This window comes from Anoplopoma fimbria, chromosome 22, assembly GCF_027596085.1.
Source record: "Anoplopoma fimbria isolate UVic2021 breed Golden Eagle Sablefish chromosome 22, Afim_UVic_2022, whole genome shotgun sequence".
In the NCBI taxonomy this organism is placed as follows: Eukaryota; Metazoa; Chordata; class Actinopteri; order Perciformes; family Anoplopomatidae; genus Anoplopoma; species Anoplopoma fimbria.
In genome coordinates this window covers 2412019-2431622 of record NC_072470.1, presented here as the reverse complement: position 1 = coordinate 2431622, position 19604 = coordinate 2412019, and the positions used below count along the sequence as shown (strand labels likewise).

Genomic DNA, 19604 nt, shown 5'->3' with positions numbered 1-19604 from the left:
TGTTTTTGTCATTTATAGTGTTTTTTTCGCAATAAAAGCACTCAATTCAAATGATCGTATTTTGTTTGAATACTACTATTCATCACAAACTATCATCACTCATAGTTTTTAATGACGTATTAAAAGCTGCTTAGAGCTAGAGTTACATGTCATAATTATCTCCCTAATGTCATTTTTTTATTTTGCTCTGCAAAATCCATCAAAATCAACTGGATTTATTCAAGTTTATTGCCAACAACTACAATTTATTTTAATTTACCTTTGTGCAGTACTCCTATTCACATTTTTTTGACAAGTTGTTTTTGTGTGTTTGACTGTAATGTTACTGTCTGTGGCTGTGTGCCGCCGTAAAACTATCATGCAGCAGCGGCTGTGGCACATGAGGTAGAGCGCTTGTCCCGTAACCACAAGGTTGGTGGTTCAAACCCCTCTACCGGCAACATGCCGAGGTGTCCTTGAGCAAGACACCTAACCCCAAGTTGCTCCCCGGGCGCTTCATTGCAGCCCACTGCTCCTCCAGGATGGGTTAAATGCAGAGAAATAATTTCCCCATTGTGGGACTAATAAAGGCTTAATTATTATTATTATTATTATTATTATTATTATTATTATCAGAAGTGTGAAACCGACCGATCAGCTGAAAACTGGAGGATTTCAGCCAATCAATCGGTGAATCTCCAGTGGCAGTGACATAAGCTCTCTAGTGCTCTCTGTTGAAACATGTGCATCACACTTACTTGCTTTCATAGGTTAAGCATATCAAGTTTATTTATAGAGCCCAAACTCTGTCCCAGATGGCTTTACTACCAGGGAAGTACACTGGATTCCTTTAATTTAAATGATTTAAATCCCTCCCCCTTTGGGAATTGCCACATATTTATGTTCCAGACTCTTATTGTGCCTGCCATCTGACCTGTGGGGTCGTTTAGCTTCCCCTTCCAGTTTGGAACCCTCAGGCCATTGTGTTTTCCAGAATGTTATTCAGAAACCCCCCCCCCACACACACACACACACTTTTAGGCTCAAATTTGTAGTCCCCCGTCCTCATCCCACCTCTTTGACCCTTTTTCTCCCGGAGGAGCACTTGTTGCTGGAAGATGACACAGTGGACGTACAAACGAGGGTTGCACCGAGATTGCAAACCATCTAATTTGATGAAAAAAAAAAAAAAAAAAAAAAAAAAAAATGTCTGCCTCGGAGTGTCATATTTCAGAAACACACACAGCGCCTGGTTACGTTACATCACCGGGGATGGGATGTATTAAGTACGGACATCAATGCAGGAGAGACGGCCGTATACATCCTCGTCCTGGCGGATTATCCCACGGTTGCGTCAGTGTGAGCGCATCAAAGTCCTGTCAACAACGCTTTGTCAGTTTCCTTTTATGTTGTGTGTGTGTGTGTAGCATATGAAAACACTTCTTTTGAAATCTCGTAAAATAGAACAGGTGACCCAATCCAATTCATCAGGAATGTATATTTTTGCAAACTAAGGACATTAATGGCACCATAATAAAAAAACAACAGCCCAGGTAGTGTAAGAACCACTTCCTGTTCTCCTGCGGCCGCGATTTTCTGTGAGTGGCAATGATCTGTGTCATTCAGCTCCTAACTGGGATCTCACTCTGCAGCTGACTCATATGCTTTTTATAGCCGTCTCTGTCATTCCACTTTACAGCCCGTGTGTGTGTGACACCGTCCTGCTGAGAAGAAAGAGTGTTGATACTCAGCGGCGTGTTGAGTTAAAGTTCCGATACACACCCAGCAGCGTGAACCAGCAAGAGGACGGGAAACATGCTGCTTGATTTGGGCAGTACGGCTCACGGATAGAGCACCGTACATACATTAGACATTATTATGGCTTAAAGCTAGGGTAGGTGATTTATTTTAGATTTTTTTTTGTTGATTTGTTGTAATTCTCTTTACATTCCCACAGCAATCAATAAATCAAATGCTCTGACAACTATGAAAAGTCTAGTATCTCTTGCTGTCGCAGGATTTTAATGAGCCCGTCCAATCAATTCAATCGGCCCTGAATTTTAGTGACTTTTGGAGCTAGTGCTACTAGCTACTTATATTGGAAAAGAGTCGGCGCTACTGTTTTTGTTGTTGTTGTTGTTGGATACTCACATTAAACTTGCTTGCTCTAGCTGGTTTCTACAATGTTGGGTACCTTAGCTTTATTAGCATTAACACACACATTTTAGTCAAAGTATTTGGGACCTCTTACACAGACATTTTACGGCCAAAAAGCGTTGCATACCAAAGAAGCATCATGTATAGTGGAAGCAGCACAATAAGATGCTTTTAATTGTTGCAGGTACAGCCTGCATGAGCACAAGCAAACAAAGATCCATGTAGCAACAAAGACAAACTGACAAAAGATGAAAGGGATCACTGAGGCTAAATACACCAGGACAGGAGGGAGGTAACCAGGGACGGGTGATCAACAAACAAAGGCAGGAAGTAAAACAAGGCGAGGCACAACAGGAAAGGACTTTCAAGCTAAAACGTGTCAGAACCTGGGTGCTATGACAAAATGAGATTTGACATTTTATTGAGATAATATTCTAATACAATTATTCCCGTTGTTGACAAGAATAAGATGAGAAGATCGAGCATTAAGCTTGTGCAAAGATGGCGGTTGGCTTAGCTTAGCATAAACACTGGGAACAGCAAGCCCCTTTGCTCCGAATTAATAAAAGAAATGGGTCAAAATTGCAAAGAAACTACATATTTTTTTTATTCTTTACTGTCATCTGTTCACCACATTGATCATGTCGTTATAAATATCAGTATACTGGGTTTTCCCTTTTCTTGTCATTACTTTTAGAAGATTTATTGTTAATATTCTAATAGATATTTCCAGGAGGCCTTACGCCTAATAAGATGACTATAAGAGGTTTTCATTTGCATTCCCTCTTTCGTTTGGATGATGCAGAGGAATCTTGCATCTCAAGTATATCTATCAGGGGTAATTGCATATTGCATCTGTATCTTCTAGGTGTATACTCAAGTTTGTACACACTTGCTTTATGTTTCCCCACTACAAATGTCTTCCCAGTAATAGGTATCTGCCTTTGTTACAGATAGAAAAACTAAAATTGTGAAGCATTTCTTTGTCAAATGACAACACGAAGGTTAAAGTTATTTGCTAACAGATGACAACACATCTAAACGTGGATATGAATAAAGTCCTGGTCGTTGTTAAGTGTTTCTACTATGATTTTATGTTGCAGCTTTTTTTTTTTTTTGGAGACTGTTCAGACATTGACAATTTCCTCACGGCGGTGGTAATCTCCCTACTGAGTGGATATTGAGCAAACGCCGCTGTTCCTCTTGTCTGGCTGGGGGGAGCTCTCCCACAGCCCCCTCTCTGTGTCTGTTGACAGGCGTGTGAATGGGGAATGGCAAAGGGGAACCCCTTGCTCAATGGCGAGGCGGAATGGAGGAAGGGCTGCTTTTTGGCGTGTCAGATTTAACAGGAGCTGTCGCCCTGGGACGAAAACCGCTGGACGCCGGCGGAATGAAACAAAGCTGACCTGCTTTTACAACCCAAACGTCAAGCGGGGTGGCAGGGGGAGGAGGGGGGATGTTATCCATCTGAGCCGAGCTGCGGAAATGCTTAGTAGTATTTTATAAGGGTCATCTCATAACATCGTGAACGTGACATTTCTCTCTCTGCTGGTTGCTAATTCGTCTCACATCGAGCACCACATGTAGTACAGTTTCGCTATCTGCTGCTTGCCGCATCAGTACATTATAGAATAGTGTGTCACCCCCACCCACCCCGACACACCCCGAACACACACACACTCCCTGCAGAGACACGGCTCCTCCGCCATTCGATTTGAGAATGTTTTTTGCTCTTATTGATGGATTGATGGATGTTACATGACAGTACACGAGCAGAACCCCTCCTCCCACCTTCTCTCTTGCAGGTATCAGATGCACATTGCCAATTATTTTAAACTTGATGCATTTAAATAGAGTTTCCTTGAAATCAGCAGTATCATTTGGGGTTTGTTTTGACCTTTCATTGTTATTTGGTGAAATTTGGATTTTCCACAAAGAGGATATTTACATTTTTTGCAGTGATAGTGCCCCAATATTAGTCTTCTCCTGGGGGCATGAAGTTCTGGTTCCGACCAGTACTGTACTGGTTAATTTTAGTAGTGCAATATGGTGTTTCTGGTTGTTTGCCGACGTAGCTGTTGCTTAGTCGTAGTTGTTCCAGACAACTTGGAAGACGAAAATTGCTGACATCCAACTTGGGGGAAAAAAGAAAGGCCCCTTCAGTTCCTACTTATAAACTCCATGTTGTGATTCGAAATAATCGAGTATTGTACGAATTGCTGAGGTTACTGGACTTTTCATTGGTACATGTTTTTACAGTCTGGTTGTCTGCCATCACTTCTACTGGGACCATGACAGAGACAGCTAACATCAGCTGTAACATTATAGCTTCTATAATGTGTAACAAACACAACACTGTGTGCGTGGGTGCTGCCAATGACTCAGGTGTTTAGATAACATGAATAAAAAATACTGTGTGGGAATAAATGCTAATATTGTCAGGCAAGGCTAACTAGCTTCCACATCCAAGTTGTAGTACTAGCTGCGTCCACTTATGCTAGGGTAACTAGCTTCCACTTTCTGAGTGGAAGTACTTGTGGCTTCCACTCAAGCTCGGTCAATTAGCTTTCACTTTCTTCTTGAAATATGTGTCCAAAATCTTATATTGTAGTTTTTTTCCTTGCACAAAAATAATTCAAGTTTTAGTTTGACTCTAATTGTAACCTAGACCCCCTGATGCCTTTTTTGTGTTGTTTACTGTTGACTCTGGAGACAAAATATAAAAGAAAAGTAATATACACTGCATAGTCACAGCCATCTATCTGAAGTTCTGAACAGTATGTTCTGGCTGGTGAGCTTACTGCGCGCATGGGCAAAATAAGAAGCAGTCCACGACTTGCTCTACAGTCTGCTTCTTATATAATAGTAATAATCACTGTGGTGAAATTCAGATGCCAGCGCTGCTGACACTTATCTGCCAAAGCGTCAGCGTTTGAATCTTAATTTTTCTTTGAGTGTTATTTTTAGGCTTTAAAAGATTTGCATGCAAGCACTGGCAGAAAATGTCTCACTGGCGTATTTTACATCTCTGCGTTAAGAGAGAACGTCCAAAACATCAGGATTGCCCTGGTTTCCTCTTTGATTTGAAGATGGGAAGTGCTGGCTCATGTGACACTTAAAGCAGGGGGGTGAAACGCAGTGTGTACAAATGGCCAGGCTGCAAAGCTGAAACCAGCGGCAGGCGTAAACCCCCCCCTCCGGAGGAAATGGTCGACAGCTTGGTGTCTTTCCTGTCGGCGTCTCCAGGCTTCAGTACATTGTTTGAAGCAGACTAAGCTGCATGGCGACAGAGGCTTTCTGAGTGCCAGGTTCCCCATTCACACTGATCACACATTAGACTGATCAAATCAGACTCCAGGCCTGCTTCCTGACTAACTCAATTTGCTCTCATACGCTTCCCTTTTCACGCTGCGCACACGCACGTGCACACGTTTACACACACACACACAAACAGAGACCTGGTTGTGCGCTTAAACATGTTGCACACAAAACAGAAAACCAACAGAGAGCGGGGCAGTACCCATTGAGCTCTAATGAAAAGCAGAAAAAGCCGTTACCTTGGCAACTGCCGGCATACATCTTCAGGAGGACCCAGATTTCCTGTCTGGCTGCGCTCGTATTGTTTTGGTTCTCTTTTGATAGCCGCAGCATCCCTAGACGGATTATCTCACAGCTGGGAAGAATTTATGCTAAATCATCGTGAATTAAACAACACCCATTTGTGCAGACAGGAAGTCGGGGCACACTGAAAATACACTAGTCATGGATTGAACACCCCCAAACCTCAGCAGAATGCCAAACCAAAACACAAACTTAATCAGTGATCTGGGCGATTTTATCTTAGCCTTGAGCCAGTTCCTCGTGAGATCACTGCCGCCAAAAGCAGAGGTGATTTTTTCACATCACCCTCAAAATAAAAACAAAGAAGTGTAGCCCAATGTGTTTATTAAGACAGAATATCATTTTTAACCCTGCATCACAAGGTTTAGATAGAGACAGATCTCCCATCAAGGCTCTAAAAACCAGAGTGTTGACCTTTTATTTTTTTTCCTGAAGGATGAATGTATTTCCTGGAAAACAGTGTAAAGGGTTTAACCCCCACAGTACAGCTTATTCATGTATCAACAAGAAATCATACGTGCCTGGAAACATATTTGATTTGGCAAAGCATTCGGGTCCACACTGTTCTCATCATTATCATTCCCATCACCATCACCGTAATCAGATTATTATAATTATTATAATTGCCCGTGCAGCATTTGTTATCTTTGCATGGCGGTACACAAATCAGACCCCCATGTGATTTCCCAGCATTCGGAAAAATGCTAAGGGATGTTGGAGGAGGGGCTCATTTAACTGTTTTAAACTCTGGTGGAGGTTCTGGAAGTATTTTAACCAAACATCACCACATTGACAGTAAACTGTCCCACCTCCAAGCAATTTAGTGGTAAATGACCCAGAGGGATAACTTCCTGTGTGCAGCGTGTTCTGTAGGTGGCTTTGGCACATGCTAAATGTTTGCAACAAACAGGAAATGAAAAGCCAGTAGAAGCTGACTTGATACAGTGACATAAATGCTGTAAACAGACAGATTTTCATGACAATTTCTCACATTATAACTACAAAGGCCCTAAAAAGTTTTCTAAAGTATCTTCAGACTATGAACAATTATGTCCTTTTTAAACAGTTTCAAAGTTTGAGCAGTTATTTCACTTAATTATTGCGGCATTTGTGTATTTGTCGCTTGTTATTGGATTGAGGTGGGCGGGGCTTTGCTGGAAAAAAGTGATGTCACCTATTTAAGTGCACCAATCAAACTTAAGTAACATTTATATTCAAATCTGCTGACAAACTGATCAAACTGAATGAAGTAGGTTTGCTGAGTTCATGTGTGTTAAACTTTTAATAAATAATGAAAAACACTTAAGACTTAAAAACGTTGATTGTTGCTAATTTGGTCAAGAATGTTTCATTTCTACAAACACAGACACTTTCAAACAAGATTATGCATCTTGCAAGATATTGCAATGTGTGTAAAACTCACACTCGAAGGTCATTATTCTCCCGCTCTGTAATTACCTGATTGCCACTAATGCTTAGTTTTGTCTGGGTGTCATTACTTGATGTGTCAGGTCGTCAAATGACACCCTCTTAACGCCCTCCATCACTTAATAGCAGCACATTTCCTCCACTGTATTATTTAATGGACAGATCTTTACCTCTGCACGTCTTACTGATTTCTGCAAGAGGTGACATACTATGTGGCCATCCAGTGAAAACCTGAAAAAGTCCTACAATAGCAGGTTAGCTCTAACAAATGAGGCTAATTAGCACTAATAATAATATTCATAATACAGGCTAGCTAGCTTCACAAAGAACTTCATTCAACACTTTTTACAGTTCAGGAGTTTATTATAGTTCAGACTTTGTTCTAATAGCTGATTTTTTAAGCATGTTATTGTTGTATTATTTGGGTTTTGCTGTTATATGGTGATTTCATGTTTAATTGCTGTTGCTGTTTTTCTCAACTGTTAAATGTCCCATAGTTCCAGTACATACTTTTTTAATAATATTAATGGCACATAAAGTTTTTTTTGTCTGATCCAAAGTTTGGTTGACAGCTTTTTATTTGCTTGTAACTCTTTGTACAAACTTTATTTAGGCTCACTAGCCCATTTACCAGGAAAGCAGCCCTAGTAGCAAAAGTCCCACAGATTCACAGTTTCAAATGCCCTTTTAGCACACCAGGTTAGTGGAGATTTTGGCAGTAGTAGGGGTGGCTCTAAACACATCCTAACCCAGACTCTTTAAAGTGGACTAGCTGTGCTTTTACTCCATAATTCCCCTTCTCTCTGGTTAATCCTAGTAAAAAGCACATGACGGGATAGCTAAAAATGAGTATGAATCCAGAATGTGGTTTTGCCCTTGGTTCATTTTGTTTTGCTAAGCTTTTCCAAGCCCGAGGCTTTGGCTATTACATGTCACCATCTGTCTCCTTATGCACACACGTCTGTGCATTTGTATTACATTCTGCCTCCCAGTGAACTGCAGCGAATATAACTCAGAGGAGGAACAGAAACTTGAATTTCATGACGTTAGTCTGTGCTCACTTCATTTTAAATTGCACCAAACACACCAAACTAAATTAAAGAAGGCTTTTTTGAGGGGTTTCGACAAACCACTCGATGGCTGTGTTCAATATATAATTTAAGTAATTTCTCAAGCAAAATTGCAATGAAATCTTCAGTTCCAGCCACTCATATGTGAGGATGTGGTGCTGGTCTTTGTCTTACATGACAGCAAAATAAATAAATTTGGGTTTTGAACTGTTGTTCGCACAAAACAAGACAATTTGAGACATCACATGACATTTAATTAACCTTTATTAACCCGACATGAATTGATTCATTGAGAAAAATAGTTATTTTCAGCCCTATTCTGGTGTTAAAGTGCCTTTAGACTTTATTATTGTTAAAAAAGTTAATCTACGACCTGCTGCATCTGCTCTCATAATCCATATTCCATAATTAAGCAAATGATCACTGTATTCGGCTAGATTTCCTTTCTGTTAGTTAATGCTCTGCAGGAAGATTTATTCACCGTCCCAGAATGCTCTGCTTGCAGACCTGCCGTGGCTCATAACTCCTGAGCTTTCATTAATGCATGAAGCGCCGGGTATCCATTTTGGAAGTTTGTATCCGATGGTTTAAAATGACTTTTTTCAGACTCAACAGATGGAGGCCCGAGACCCCGCATTTCATGTCATCCTCTCTTCTTCTTCTTCTTCCTCCTCAGACGGCCTACAAGCCCTGGCTGTGCGCTCAGTACTTCCCCACCACCCAGCTGTCCTGTCAGAGGAAGGTACCGTGCCACCAGTACTGCCTGGAGGTCCAGCAGAGCTGCCCGTTCATCCTGCCCGACAACGACGACCTGATCCACGGCGGCAGCCCCAGCTTCATCTGCACAGGTTAACACCGACAACCTCCGTGTGTTTGTGTGTGTGTGTGTGGGGGCGTTTGCGTGGCCTTGCATCCTCCGCCGCCTCAGAGAAAACCTCCTGATTTAAGAAATATGTCAGCAAATGGTTATCAAAGGATGCACAATGTGTATCTCCGTATGTGCTGGGTGATGGTGTTCCTCCAGCAAAAAACAGGCGAAGGGCGTCTCGGAAGGCTTTCTGATGACATCTAGTGGCCCGTTTGAGCAAGGCCCCAGCTCGGACAGGGACATTTTTAACAACGCAGTGATTAATTGAATTTGGCCCGTGTCTCAGTGTTTACTGCAGTTTGTACAGTAGTGATCAGCAGCGTCAACACAGATACAGTGGTGTTTGCAGTCATTCTGGATGATGCCTGAGATCAATGTTTTATGACTTAAGGGGCCGTAGGAAAATAGGAAAATGATTAGTGGGGGAAGGGTAGTCAGACATGGGGGGGACATGCATTTTTTCATTTTGATGGACGCAGGGCAGTCTGACAGGTGAAGGACCCTCTTCAGCAGAGCGGTGGATAACTTTAACTCACCCCTTGCAAGCTGAATAATTAAAAAATATATATGAGAGATTAAATGTTAATGTGGTTTTGTTCACTTTCCTTCCCTTCAGCAAAAAGTAAAAAAAGAAAAGAAAAGTTAAATATATCATATAAAGTTGGCTTTTATTGTAATTTAACGCTAACCTTTTATTCATCTTGTATTTAACTCTTTATTATGAAATAGAGGAGCTCGATGATTCATCATTTTCCAAAGTGGAATTTCATTCACGGTAAACATGAAATTATGAACTTCAACTCAATAAAATAAGGCATGTGTTTGATTACAATCTCAAAACAAGTTGTACCAACTCAGTGGTATATTTCGAGATATCCGGAGAAGGGGATTGCAGTTTTTTAATAAAAAACACAGTTCCTAATAAGAACAACAAGAGGCCTTTCATAACCGTAAATAAATAGTTTTGGTCTTTTAGTCACCAATAATACTTTACTTGTTTACTAATACACTTTTCAAGACAACAGGACAGAGAACACACATGGACCAATCAAATCACACTGCAAAATGACATCACTCAATTAATCAGGTATCATAAATATAGATACGCACATAAGTCTACATTATAAACATGAAGAGATGTATATATATTTTTATATATATAGTTAAATATATATACAGAAAAATGTTAAAACTCACTCAGAATAATGTAATGATAAAGCTGTAAAACCAAGATGAATGTTTAAAATATGTGATTGAAAATTTGGTTTGAGCTTAAAAAAACTTTCAGAGTCAGAGGCCAACGTAGATCAGAGCCACAAACCGAGATCTGACGAGAAAACCGCCACTACGCTGCAAATGAAACTACTCGATGGGAGTTAGATTTATTGTGGGTAACGGCTGCTGTTTTTAACCGAACTGGAGCAGGTTTTCAGGCTCCATCCAGATGCCCTACTTCTGTTTGATCCAAAGGTTAGTCCCAAAGATGGGGCCGTATTAGAAGGATGAAAGGATGTAAAAACAATAAACTGTTTTATTCACTTAAACAGGCCCTATTTTGCTATTTTCCGGGTAGATATTTTCATCTCATGTTACAGTTACAACATGTTTACATGCGTTAATGCTCATAATCCGCCTTGTTTTTCTCATCCTGGCTGTCCTGCAGCACCTCTTCTCACCCTCTCTCTGAAATGCTCTGTTGTAGCGCTGGCTCCTCCCTCCAGAAAGCAAAGTTTTACGTCACTTCTGTAACATTATGACCTCATAAAGTTACAGAAGTGAAGAAGAGAATTCAAATCACCGTTTCAGGAGCTCAGGAGCTTCTGAGGGGGGGTAACTCCTTTTTAGACGTGGACTTCAGGTTTTACACTCTACGGACCTTTACATGTACAAAAATATATATAACACACTAAAGAAGAGGGAAAAAGTGGAAAAGCAAAGGGCCACTTTAAGAATATATAAAAATGGACATATTCTTATTTGTTTCCTGTATAGTCCCAGTCACGTGATGAATAGAGAAACTGACTCCCAAGAATCCCCCCAAAAACAAAATCAACTCGACACTGTTTTACATAAAAAGATGCGTACACAAAGTCACCCTTTCTCTCCCATGTTGCCTCTCTCTCTCTCAGGGCTCCTGGCGGATCATCTACCAGACGGCGATGCGGAGTGCTGCGACGTCCGATGGGACCCCAGAACGGACAGCCCCTCAGGCGGGACACTAAAAAGGACTGCCTCCTCCTGCCAGCCCGAGGGGGCCTCGGTCACCTCCGCCGCCACCTCAAGACTGTGCAGCGGGCGGCTGAAGATCTGCCTGCTGGCCCTCGTCCTCCTACACACTGTCATCATCATCTCGGCCTCCCACAACGCCACGCTGGTGGGCGTGGCGGCCATTTTCTCGCCAGAGGAGAGCGCCTCTAACGAGGAGTGAACCTTTTTGAGGGGGTTGAATCCGGTGCTTGCCGGGGAGCGACGCCAGGGTTTATTTTTTTGTTTTGTGGGACACATTTGGCGAGAAATACGCTGGAGATGCCCTCTACAATCTCGCCCGCCGACGGACCATGAGCCACGGGGAGTGGGAGGGTTTTAAAACCGGATCGGAGGTTGCCGGGATTAGGACGTCCACCGAAACCGAGGGCCTTTTTTGAGAAACCGCCCCCTAAAGGACTGACCTCTTGCCACTTGAAAACCTGCTCATTGTTTCTATCCCATCCAAATGTTTTCTAGCATATTGTCCCTCCCCCTCCCATTCCTCCCTTCCCCCTCCCCTCCCATCCCCGTGTGTATGGATGGCACATCAGAGGAAAAAAACGGAGCGCGCTTACTTTCCGTTTTCGATTTTTGCTGCATTTCTTTCAGGTGCCAGAATGTTTTTTTTGACATATCAACTGTGTTTCCTGCTCTCGATCACCTCGGGGGTATCTTCCCACCACCGCCCGTCGTGGGGCCCGTCGTGGGGCCCGTCGTGGGGGCCGGCTAATCCATCATTCATGTGGGTCTTGTTTCTCCGCAAACAGTTCCTCTGTGTTCTAGGACCTTAAGTGCCCTGAGACCGGCCCGCTTTCTCTTCTTGCTTGCTGGGGCCAAAAAGGAAGGGCAACGGTTCTGCTGCTCCGGGACAGACCGTCCTCTGGTCTCTGAAGTGGTCCGTTTACCTCGAGCAGTGGCGTTGAGTGTTGCGAATAGGCGGGCGGGGAGAGAGCATTCAGAGGAGTCGTACAGGAGGCCGCAGTGGCGAACCAGGGACAGTAGAGGACGGTTGCATGATGCCAAAACACCAAAGGGCCTCATTTATCCAGCGTGCGCGAACGCTTGTTTCAAAGCGCGGAACGTAACTTTCTGTTTTTTACCGGCAAAAACCCGGAATCTTTTCAAAGTGGAATGACGGAAAACAGAAGTTTCAGCTTTAGCTTAGTTACGACTGGGGCTCAAACCAAATCTGACAGGTGTGACTGGATCACCCCAAAGAGGAGGTAGCTTAGCGATACGTAGCAACCGGACTGTTGGCCTCCACCTGCATCTCCCAGGAGGACGGGGATTTGGGTTAAATGAATAAATTACACTTGAGACACATTTTTTAGGAAACGGAAAAGTTAGAAAAGTAATTATGAGCCACAATCCAATATCACTCTACTTTTGACGTCTGGGAAACCAGCCTGGAGCGGATTTAAGAGCTTGTTTTCTATAAAAATGTAGTTCCTTCACATCGGCAGGGAAAAACAATCGTCTCTTCAGTCGTCGATAGTCAATCGGCACGAGCCTACGGGTGCACTATTTTTTCTACCAAACACATACGTTCGGACGGCGAGGAGATGTTGGGGATCGTGCGTGCACGCTCAGAACTCGTCCGCCGCTCGCTTTGATCAATGAGGCCCCGGATCTTTGAGTGCCTCTCTGCTGCGAACGCCCAGTGAGGCAGATGCTAGTAACGGAGCAATATAGACATAAAAATACAAAAACAGTCCACTTCACCACTGTTTTCTGTGTCGTAGAGGAGATGACCAGCCAGCCAATCAATCAATCAATCAATCAATCAATCAATCAATCAATCAGTCCGTCGACTCTTAAATACCCTTAGACGAGCTGATCCACCGCTGTCTCTCACAGACTATAGCAAAGGGCTGTGTTAGTGTCGGCGTGCCAGGAGTGTGAGGAGTTTTTCAAAGGGCTGATCCATCCAGTTTTGTTCCGTTTATTTATTTTTATGGTTGCTTGCTGGCTAAAGTGCACATGGACTCGAGGGCAGGGTCGCGCGGGGATTAATAACACTTTAAAAAACTCCCCTTTTTAGCGAGGAACGTGCAGAAATTGGGACAGGAAATGAGAGATTAAAAATCTGAGGCCGACGAGTGATATACCAAAAATAAAAGTCTCTTTACTGCAGCCGCCTCTTCAGATCAGTTCATGGAAGTTTGTAGTTCCACCTCCAAATTGTTCTTAGAGGTGAAACGCGTGGCATCAATTTTCCTCGTCCCCGTTAACGCTCGACCACCGCCGGGTTCGCCATTCACGAAGTCTACGCTTGCCTCTTGATTTTCATGGACTTTAGCCCCTCCCCTCTCCCAGGTTCCCTCTCTGACTCCCCCCCTCCTGTGACGTGTCGTTTTATTTGGTTTGTTTCATCCTTGACAAACTGCGACGACGAGAAGTACATTTCCCTCGAAGACAGCAGCAGATGTAATAGGCCCACACTTTGTTTTGCGCTTCGTCTCCTCCGATCTCTGGCTGTTCACGATCTGAGTCCTGTGGATCTATGCAGATGAACCCCCACCCTAAAACTAACATCCACCCACCGCTACCACTACCCTCCTTGTCCTTTCTGTTGTAAATATGTCACCCCCAGACCCCTCCCCCTTCCTCCCCCTCCCCTCCCTGCCCACCTCACACTGTTGGATTCTCACTGTGTTTTTCCGTTCGCCTCCCTGTTTTTTTTTGTCTGTTTTTTGGAGATTTTTGCCGCACTTTTTCTTTCTTTTTTCTGTTGTCTAAAAGCAGTGGTGTCAGTTGATGAGTAGGACTAAGTTGGATGTTAAAAAGACGAGATGACGAGGTCTTGAGAAAAAATATATACAAAAAAAAGATATTATAACGAAGCTTGAAATGAGAAAAAAGGGTTCAAATATAGAGAAAAAAAATTATGATAAAGTTGTCATATTGTCATACTAGAGATGCTTTAGTTTGCTAATTTACTTTCTTTTTTTTCTACAAAAGACTTGGATGAAATTATTTATAAAAATGCGTCCCACGAGTCATGATCTTTTTTGGACGTAAAACAAATACATTTATTAACATTTTGTTCAAAAGAAAATAAATATAAATTATGTTAAACATTACTGGTGTTTGTGCTTTTTTCCCGCTGTGAGTGTCTCTGACATTGATAGTTACAGAAACCCAAAGTGTTCAATATTTAATCAATTAAAAAAAACATTACGAAATACATTATCATGTTAATAAATTGAGTCAAATATAAAAATGATTGGAGAGGCTAATAAAAGTTGCGTCATTATGATATAATATGTCAGTTTTATGATTTTATTAAATATTTATCTAATTTCAGACTTTTTTATTTCAAAATGTTACTTTTCATGACAGTGGTGTTGTCACTGCCCTCTCACCTTTTTCTGAAAGGAGGACAACACTGTCTTAGAAGTTTTATAAAAGCTTTTATTTTGAAAAAAGAATAGTAACATTTTATTTCATAACAATGAGATGGGCTTTTTTGTTTATTTTTTGCCAATTATTGTTTCGTTAATATTTTTAAATAAATGTAGTCATTAGATTTATTTTTATTTTTATTATCATTATTATTGAACACTTCGGGTCTGCAGACATATACACTATAGTCGTGTTATTCATCTTCACCAGCAGAGGGCAGTATAGGACCATATCTCACTCCACTGTATGCCCTGTCCTCCATTCACAATATTGTGTTATAATCCAGTGTAAACATCATGATTCATAAATGATTTTCCCCTTGTGGGCATCATCAGCATGATGAAGTTATAATGATTCTTTAACAAGGCAAAACATCTGGACTCAAATAAAAATGATCTCACATCTCTGGGAGGCTTTTAAAAAAGATATTTTAACTTTAATGATTTTTAGATTTTAATTTAGATTTGGCTTGTGGGTTAATGGTTCATTTTGAGTTGGATCTTCTGCCCACATCTACAAGCAACACGCATGTCACTGTGGTCAGTACATACTTGTAGCAATCTTTTTTTTAGTATTTTACTTTTTCTATTAAGTTTTAATTTTCCTTTTGTTTTTGTATCACATGTGGTATATTTTACTTTTGCAGTCTTTACTTCATACCAATGGCATTACAGAGTTCAAAAAAATGAAAATGAAAATAGGAAAATGTGAGAAAGGAATGGTGAAGGAGAGGAAAGGAAACAGCTGACCAGAGAGGAAAGGACACAGCTGACCAGAGAGGAAAGGACACAGCTGATGAGAGAGGAAAGGAAACAGCTGATGAGAGAGGAAAGGACACAGCTGACCAGAGAGGAAAGGAAACAGCTGATGAGAGAGGAAAGGAAACAGCTGATGAGAGAGGAAAGGACACAGCTGATGAGAGAGGAAAGGAAACAGCTGATGAGAGAGGAAAGGACACAGCTGACCAGAGAGGAAAGGACACAGCTGATGAGAGAGGAAAGGACACAGCTGATGAGAGAGGAAAGGACACAGCTGATGAGAGAGGAAAGGACACAGCTGATGAGAGAGGAAAGGACACAGCTGATGAGAGAGGAAAGGACACAGCTGATGAGAGAGGAAAGGACACAGCTGATGATGAGAGGGAAAGGACACAGCTGATGAGAGAGGAAAGGAAACAGCTGATGAGAGAGGAAAGGACACAGCTGATGAGAGAGGAAAGGACACAGCTGATGAGAGAGGAAAGGACACAGCTGACCAGAGAGGAAAGGACACAGCTGACCAGAGAGGGAGCTGCTGGTGTGTTTTGGGCCGCAGGAGGGCAGAGCTTCAGAGAGCTCCATGCCCTCAGCCGGGTGTTACATGTCCAATGAAAGGCCTACTGAAGTATTTTGGGAACTACTTTGGGTGAAATCCTTATTAAATAAATTCCTATTACTTCACATACCTAAATCCAACCCAAAAAAAAGGCAACAAGCCAATCAGAAATAGAGGCTACATTGGGGGAAGGGTCATGTAAGTGTTACAAATCAAATGCACCTGTGAAGTGCTCTATTAACAGGTGCATGCTGGGTCAGACAGTGTGTGAGGACTGTTTGTTATTTCTGCCCTTTCAGACGGACTGCCGAGCCTCCCTCTGCCCCAAAAACACGTCTGAAAGCCCCTGAAGGAGAGGAGGGAGAGGAGGGAGAGGACTGCTCTCTACCGAGCTGACAGGCTGACCCCAGCAGGCCTGGAGGCCTTCAAGTTTGGACACGTGAGTACAGCAACACTGTGCGTAGTATTGGTCCGTTTGGCACCCGCCGTGGTGTCCAATGCTTCTTCTAGAATATGGACGGCCGTGTTTTGTTTGTTCCACTAGTGACTCTGTTGACATTTAATGCAATGCCTCTTCTGTGGTGGAAAACACGGATCCCAGTTCAGGGTGTTTTGGCTGTGAGGTGTTCAGGAGCAGGCCATGTGTTCATACTGTTCACATCTTATTATGTTGCACTTATTGTATTCATATTAGTTTGTTTCTGTACTTTTGCTCTGGTTTATGCTTTTAGATGCTTGTTTAAGAAAGGAGATGCACTTATGACTTCTGGTGACTAGTAGTTCTCTATGTTGAATACACTTATTGTATTCATATTAGTTTGTTGCACTTATTGTATTGGTATTAGTCTGTTGCACTTATTGTATTGGTATTAGTTTGTTTCTGTACTTTTGCTCTGGTTTATGCTCTTAGATGCTTGTTTAAGAAAGGAGATGCACTTATGACTTCTGGTGACTAGTAGTTCTCTATGTTGAATACACTTATTGTAAGTCTCTTTGGATAAAAGCGTCTGCTAAATGACTGTAATGTAATAATGTAATGTAACATCTTATTAAAGGCAAATGCACGAGGCCTGCAATGTAGTCCAATTAAAATGCTCCTCATAGAATGGAGGTTTGGTCATTTTAAAAATACAAAAATATGTGCTTGAGGCAAGAAAAACTGATCTCACTGGTGAGTTCAAACCTAATGATCTGAATGCAAGGCAGCTACCCAAAGAACATTTAACAACCTGTTTCACATCAAGAACAACACAGAAGCAGGTTGTATGCTGCTCGGGTGAAATACAGGATGGTGTTAGAGAAAAACAAACGAGGAATGAGTAAAAACGACATTTCAAAATGCTTAAATGGAAAAAAAGATAAGGGAAAAAAAGACAATAGGAAAAGAAAAGTCCAAATGCAGCTAAAAAAAGCCACCACTACCTTGATGCAGCCACAAGGTGGCGCCATTTGACCAGTTAACGACCCCTGAGGCAGGCTGCATTGATTACACAGGAAACCAGTGGAATACAAAAGGCTTGATGGTTGTATTTTGAATTAAGCAAGGTGAAGTTGAAGGCCTTTTTTTAAGAGACGGTGTTGCATATAAGTGCGTAGATGGTGATCTGTGTGATCTGTGTGAGGCATCTCACTGCGCTCACATTAACATATCCACAGAGGGCAGAATGTGTCCACGTGATGTATCGACTACAACAACAAATACTCCATAGAGATGCTACAGGCAAGTATATTTACTAAGATGTGATTGCAAGCAGCCATCATTTTCTCGTTGGCATTTAACATTTTGCCGAGCCTCTGAGGCGATGTGGACCTAAACCGGTTGGTCAATCTTTCACGCAGAATACTTTCTAAACGATTCCTGTGGCAAGTCTGGCTGTTAAAGTGCTTCGACCGCAATTTCCTCCGTGTGGTATTTCATGCAGTTTCTCATCTCCCACTCCATTTTCCCCTGTTTTTTTTTCTCTCTCTTAACCACACGTCAACTGACCTGACATTTCTCCATTTCATGGGCCCTTTTTTACTGTGCAGACTGTCAGATATTTGAGTCAGGAAAAACTTTTTGTGTTTGTTATACCAAGACATCCCTAATTGTGAAAATGCACTTTAATTTCTACCTTTTTGGGACATGAAATCCACCCCAAAACACATTCTCCAAAGAGCATTCTCTGCAGCTGTAGTGTTTCACCGTTTTCCACTATTGTCCAGCAATCACGCAAGGAAGAAATCCCACACAGCAACATGTTTACAGGCAGCGCTCCTGTTTAAATCAAACAGCCCACCACCAACTCGCATACAAAACCCAGAAACCTGTCTGTGTTCTTGCTGTCACGCGCTGTAATGAATCGGAGATGCCAGCAGCTTCCCTCCCACATCTTCTCCTCTCTCTGCCCACTTTCCCTCCCAAGTCTGCATTTATTTATCGAGCGAAACTGGGCATCTAACTCGGCGGAGACGCATCAGTGACTTGACACCTCCGCTACCAACCGCCCATCCGACGTCCGGGCTGCTCTGCATCAAAGGCCCCACGGCTGCACCAGCAAATACGAGGGGCGACAAATAAAGAATATATTCTTGGCTGGGTGCATTCCTGCCTGAGGGAGAACAGCTGGGGTTTGCTACTGTAAATGCAGCTTTGAGTGGTGAGGCAGCTTGACACCACGGTGAAGGAGAATAATGTGTTTACATGATGCCTTCTGTCTGAGGGAAGCACAAAAAGCAAGCTTCTACACACACAACACCGCTGACGTCCAGTGACTCGGCACTCTTACAGCCCTGCGGACACGCGTGTCACACCCCATCTGTCTTGTGCACTCTGTCGAACAAGCTCCCGGAGCCATTGTGTTTGTCGATCCCGAAGCAGAGAGCAGAGTTCCTTTTTAATGCTACAATACGTGTGTCGCTGTAGTTTGAAAACGTAGGGTTTGGTGGATTTTCTTACCAGGGAGCAATTGCATGGAAGCAAAAAAGGAGCCAAAATCATTAGTTATCTGTTTATAATTGATATTCATTTCACCCCCCCCTCCCCAACCGCATTCTACATGTCAATAATCGTGATTAGTATTCTATTAATTGTGCAGCCCTACAACTTTGCTTCCATTGATTCAGGTTTAAGTCTTGTCTGCAACACCTGCAACCTTGATTAAATTGAATGACATTAGTAGATCTAATAGGCGAACATTGATGAGTATTAGTGTATTTATGGTGTTTAGTTGCCCCAGAAACACGTATGCAAAGTGATCACGTGTCGACTCATTTGTTCACATCCCTGAGTTGCGACGCGTCCGCCGTGGGCCACTGCTGCCCGTCCCTGTTTGTTGTAATGCGTTTAGCAGCATTTAGCAGGTGGAGGGGACGTTGATGAGAAGCAGCCCGAAGGTGACGAGTTGTTTTCAACGTCAACAGGTGGCTAATTTCTCTGCAGCGGGGAACAAGGGTTTAATGGGGAAACGTAGGGCGGGGATTCATTCCTAGAGGGCACAGAGCGATCGCCAGTCAGGACGCCTTTCCTTAACAGC

General features: G+C 42.5%; 2 protein-coding genes across 4 annotated transcripts in view; both read left to right on the top strand.

Moving 5' to 3' along the window:
* Positions 1-13951, top strand: part of LOC129111730 (NALCN channel auxiliary factor 1-like) — a 28344-nt gene extending 14393 nt beyond the window's left edge. The window contains exons 2-3 of the mRNA XM_054623803.1: positions 8932-9103; positions 11253-13951. Coding sequence (XP_054479778.1) covers positions 8932-9103; positions 11253-11551 — 471 coding nt within the window. The 3' untranslated portion in view covers positions 11552-13951. The remainder of the gene's footprint in view (positions 1-8931; positions 9104-11252) is intronic.
* A 2034-nt stretch (positions 13952-15985) lies between these two features.
* The window catches only part of LOC129111804 (carboxypeptidase O-like), a 69063-nt gene continuing 65444 nt past the window's right edge, over positions 15986-19604 (top strand). Inside the window, exons 1-2 of one of the 3 annotated variants that reach the window (XM_054623913.1) lie at positions 15986-16071; positions 16389-16528. The gene's annotated coding sequence lies outside the window, so the exon portion shown is untranslated. Of the gene's footprint in view, positions 16072-16107; positions 16288-16336; positions 16529-19604 lie in introns of those variants that run through there. The other 2 variants (XM_054623912.1, XM_054623914.1) reach the window with 2 other exon arrangements.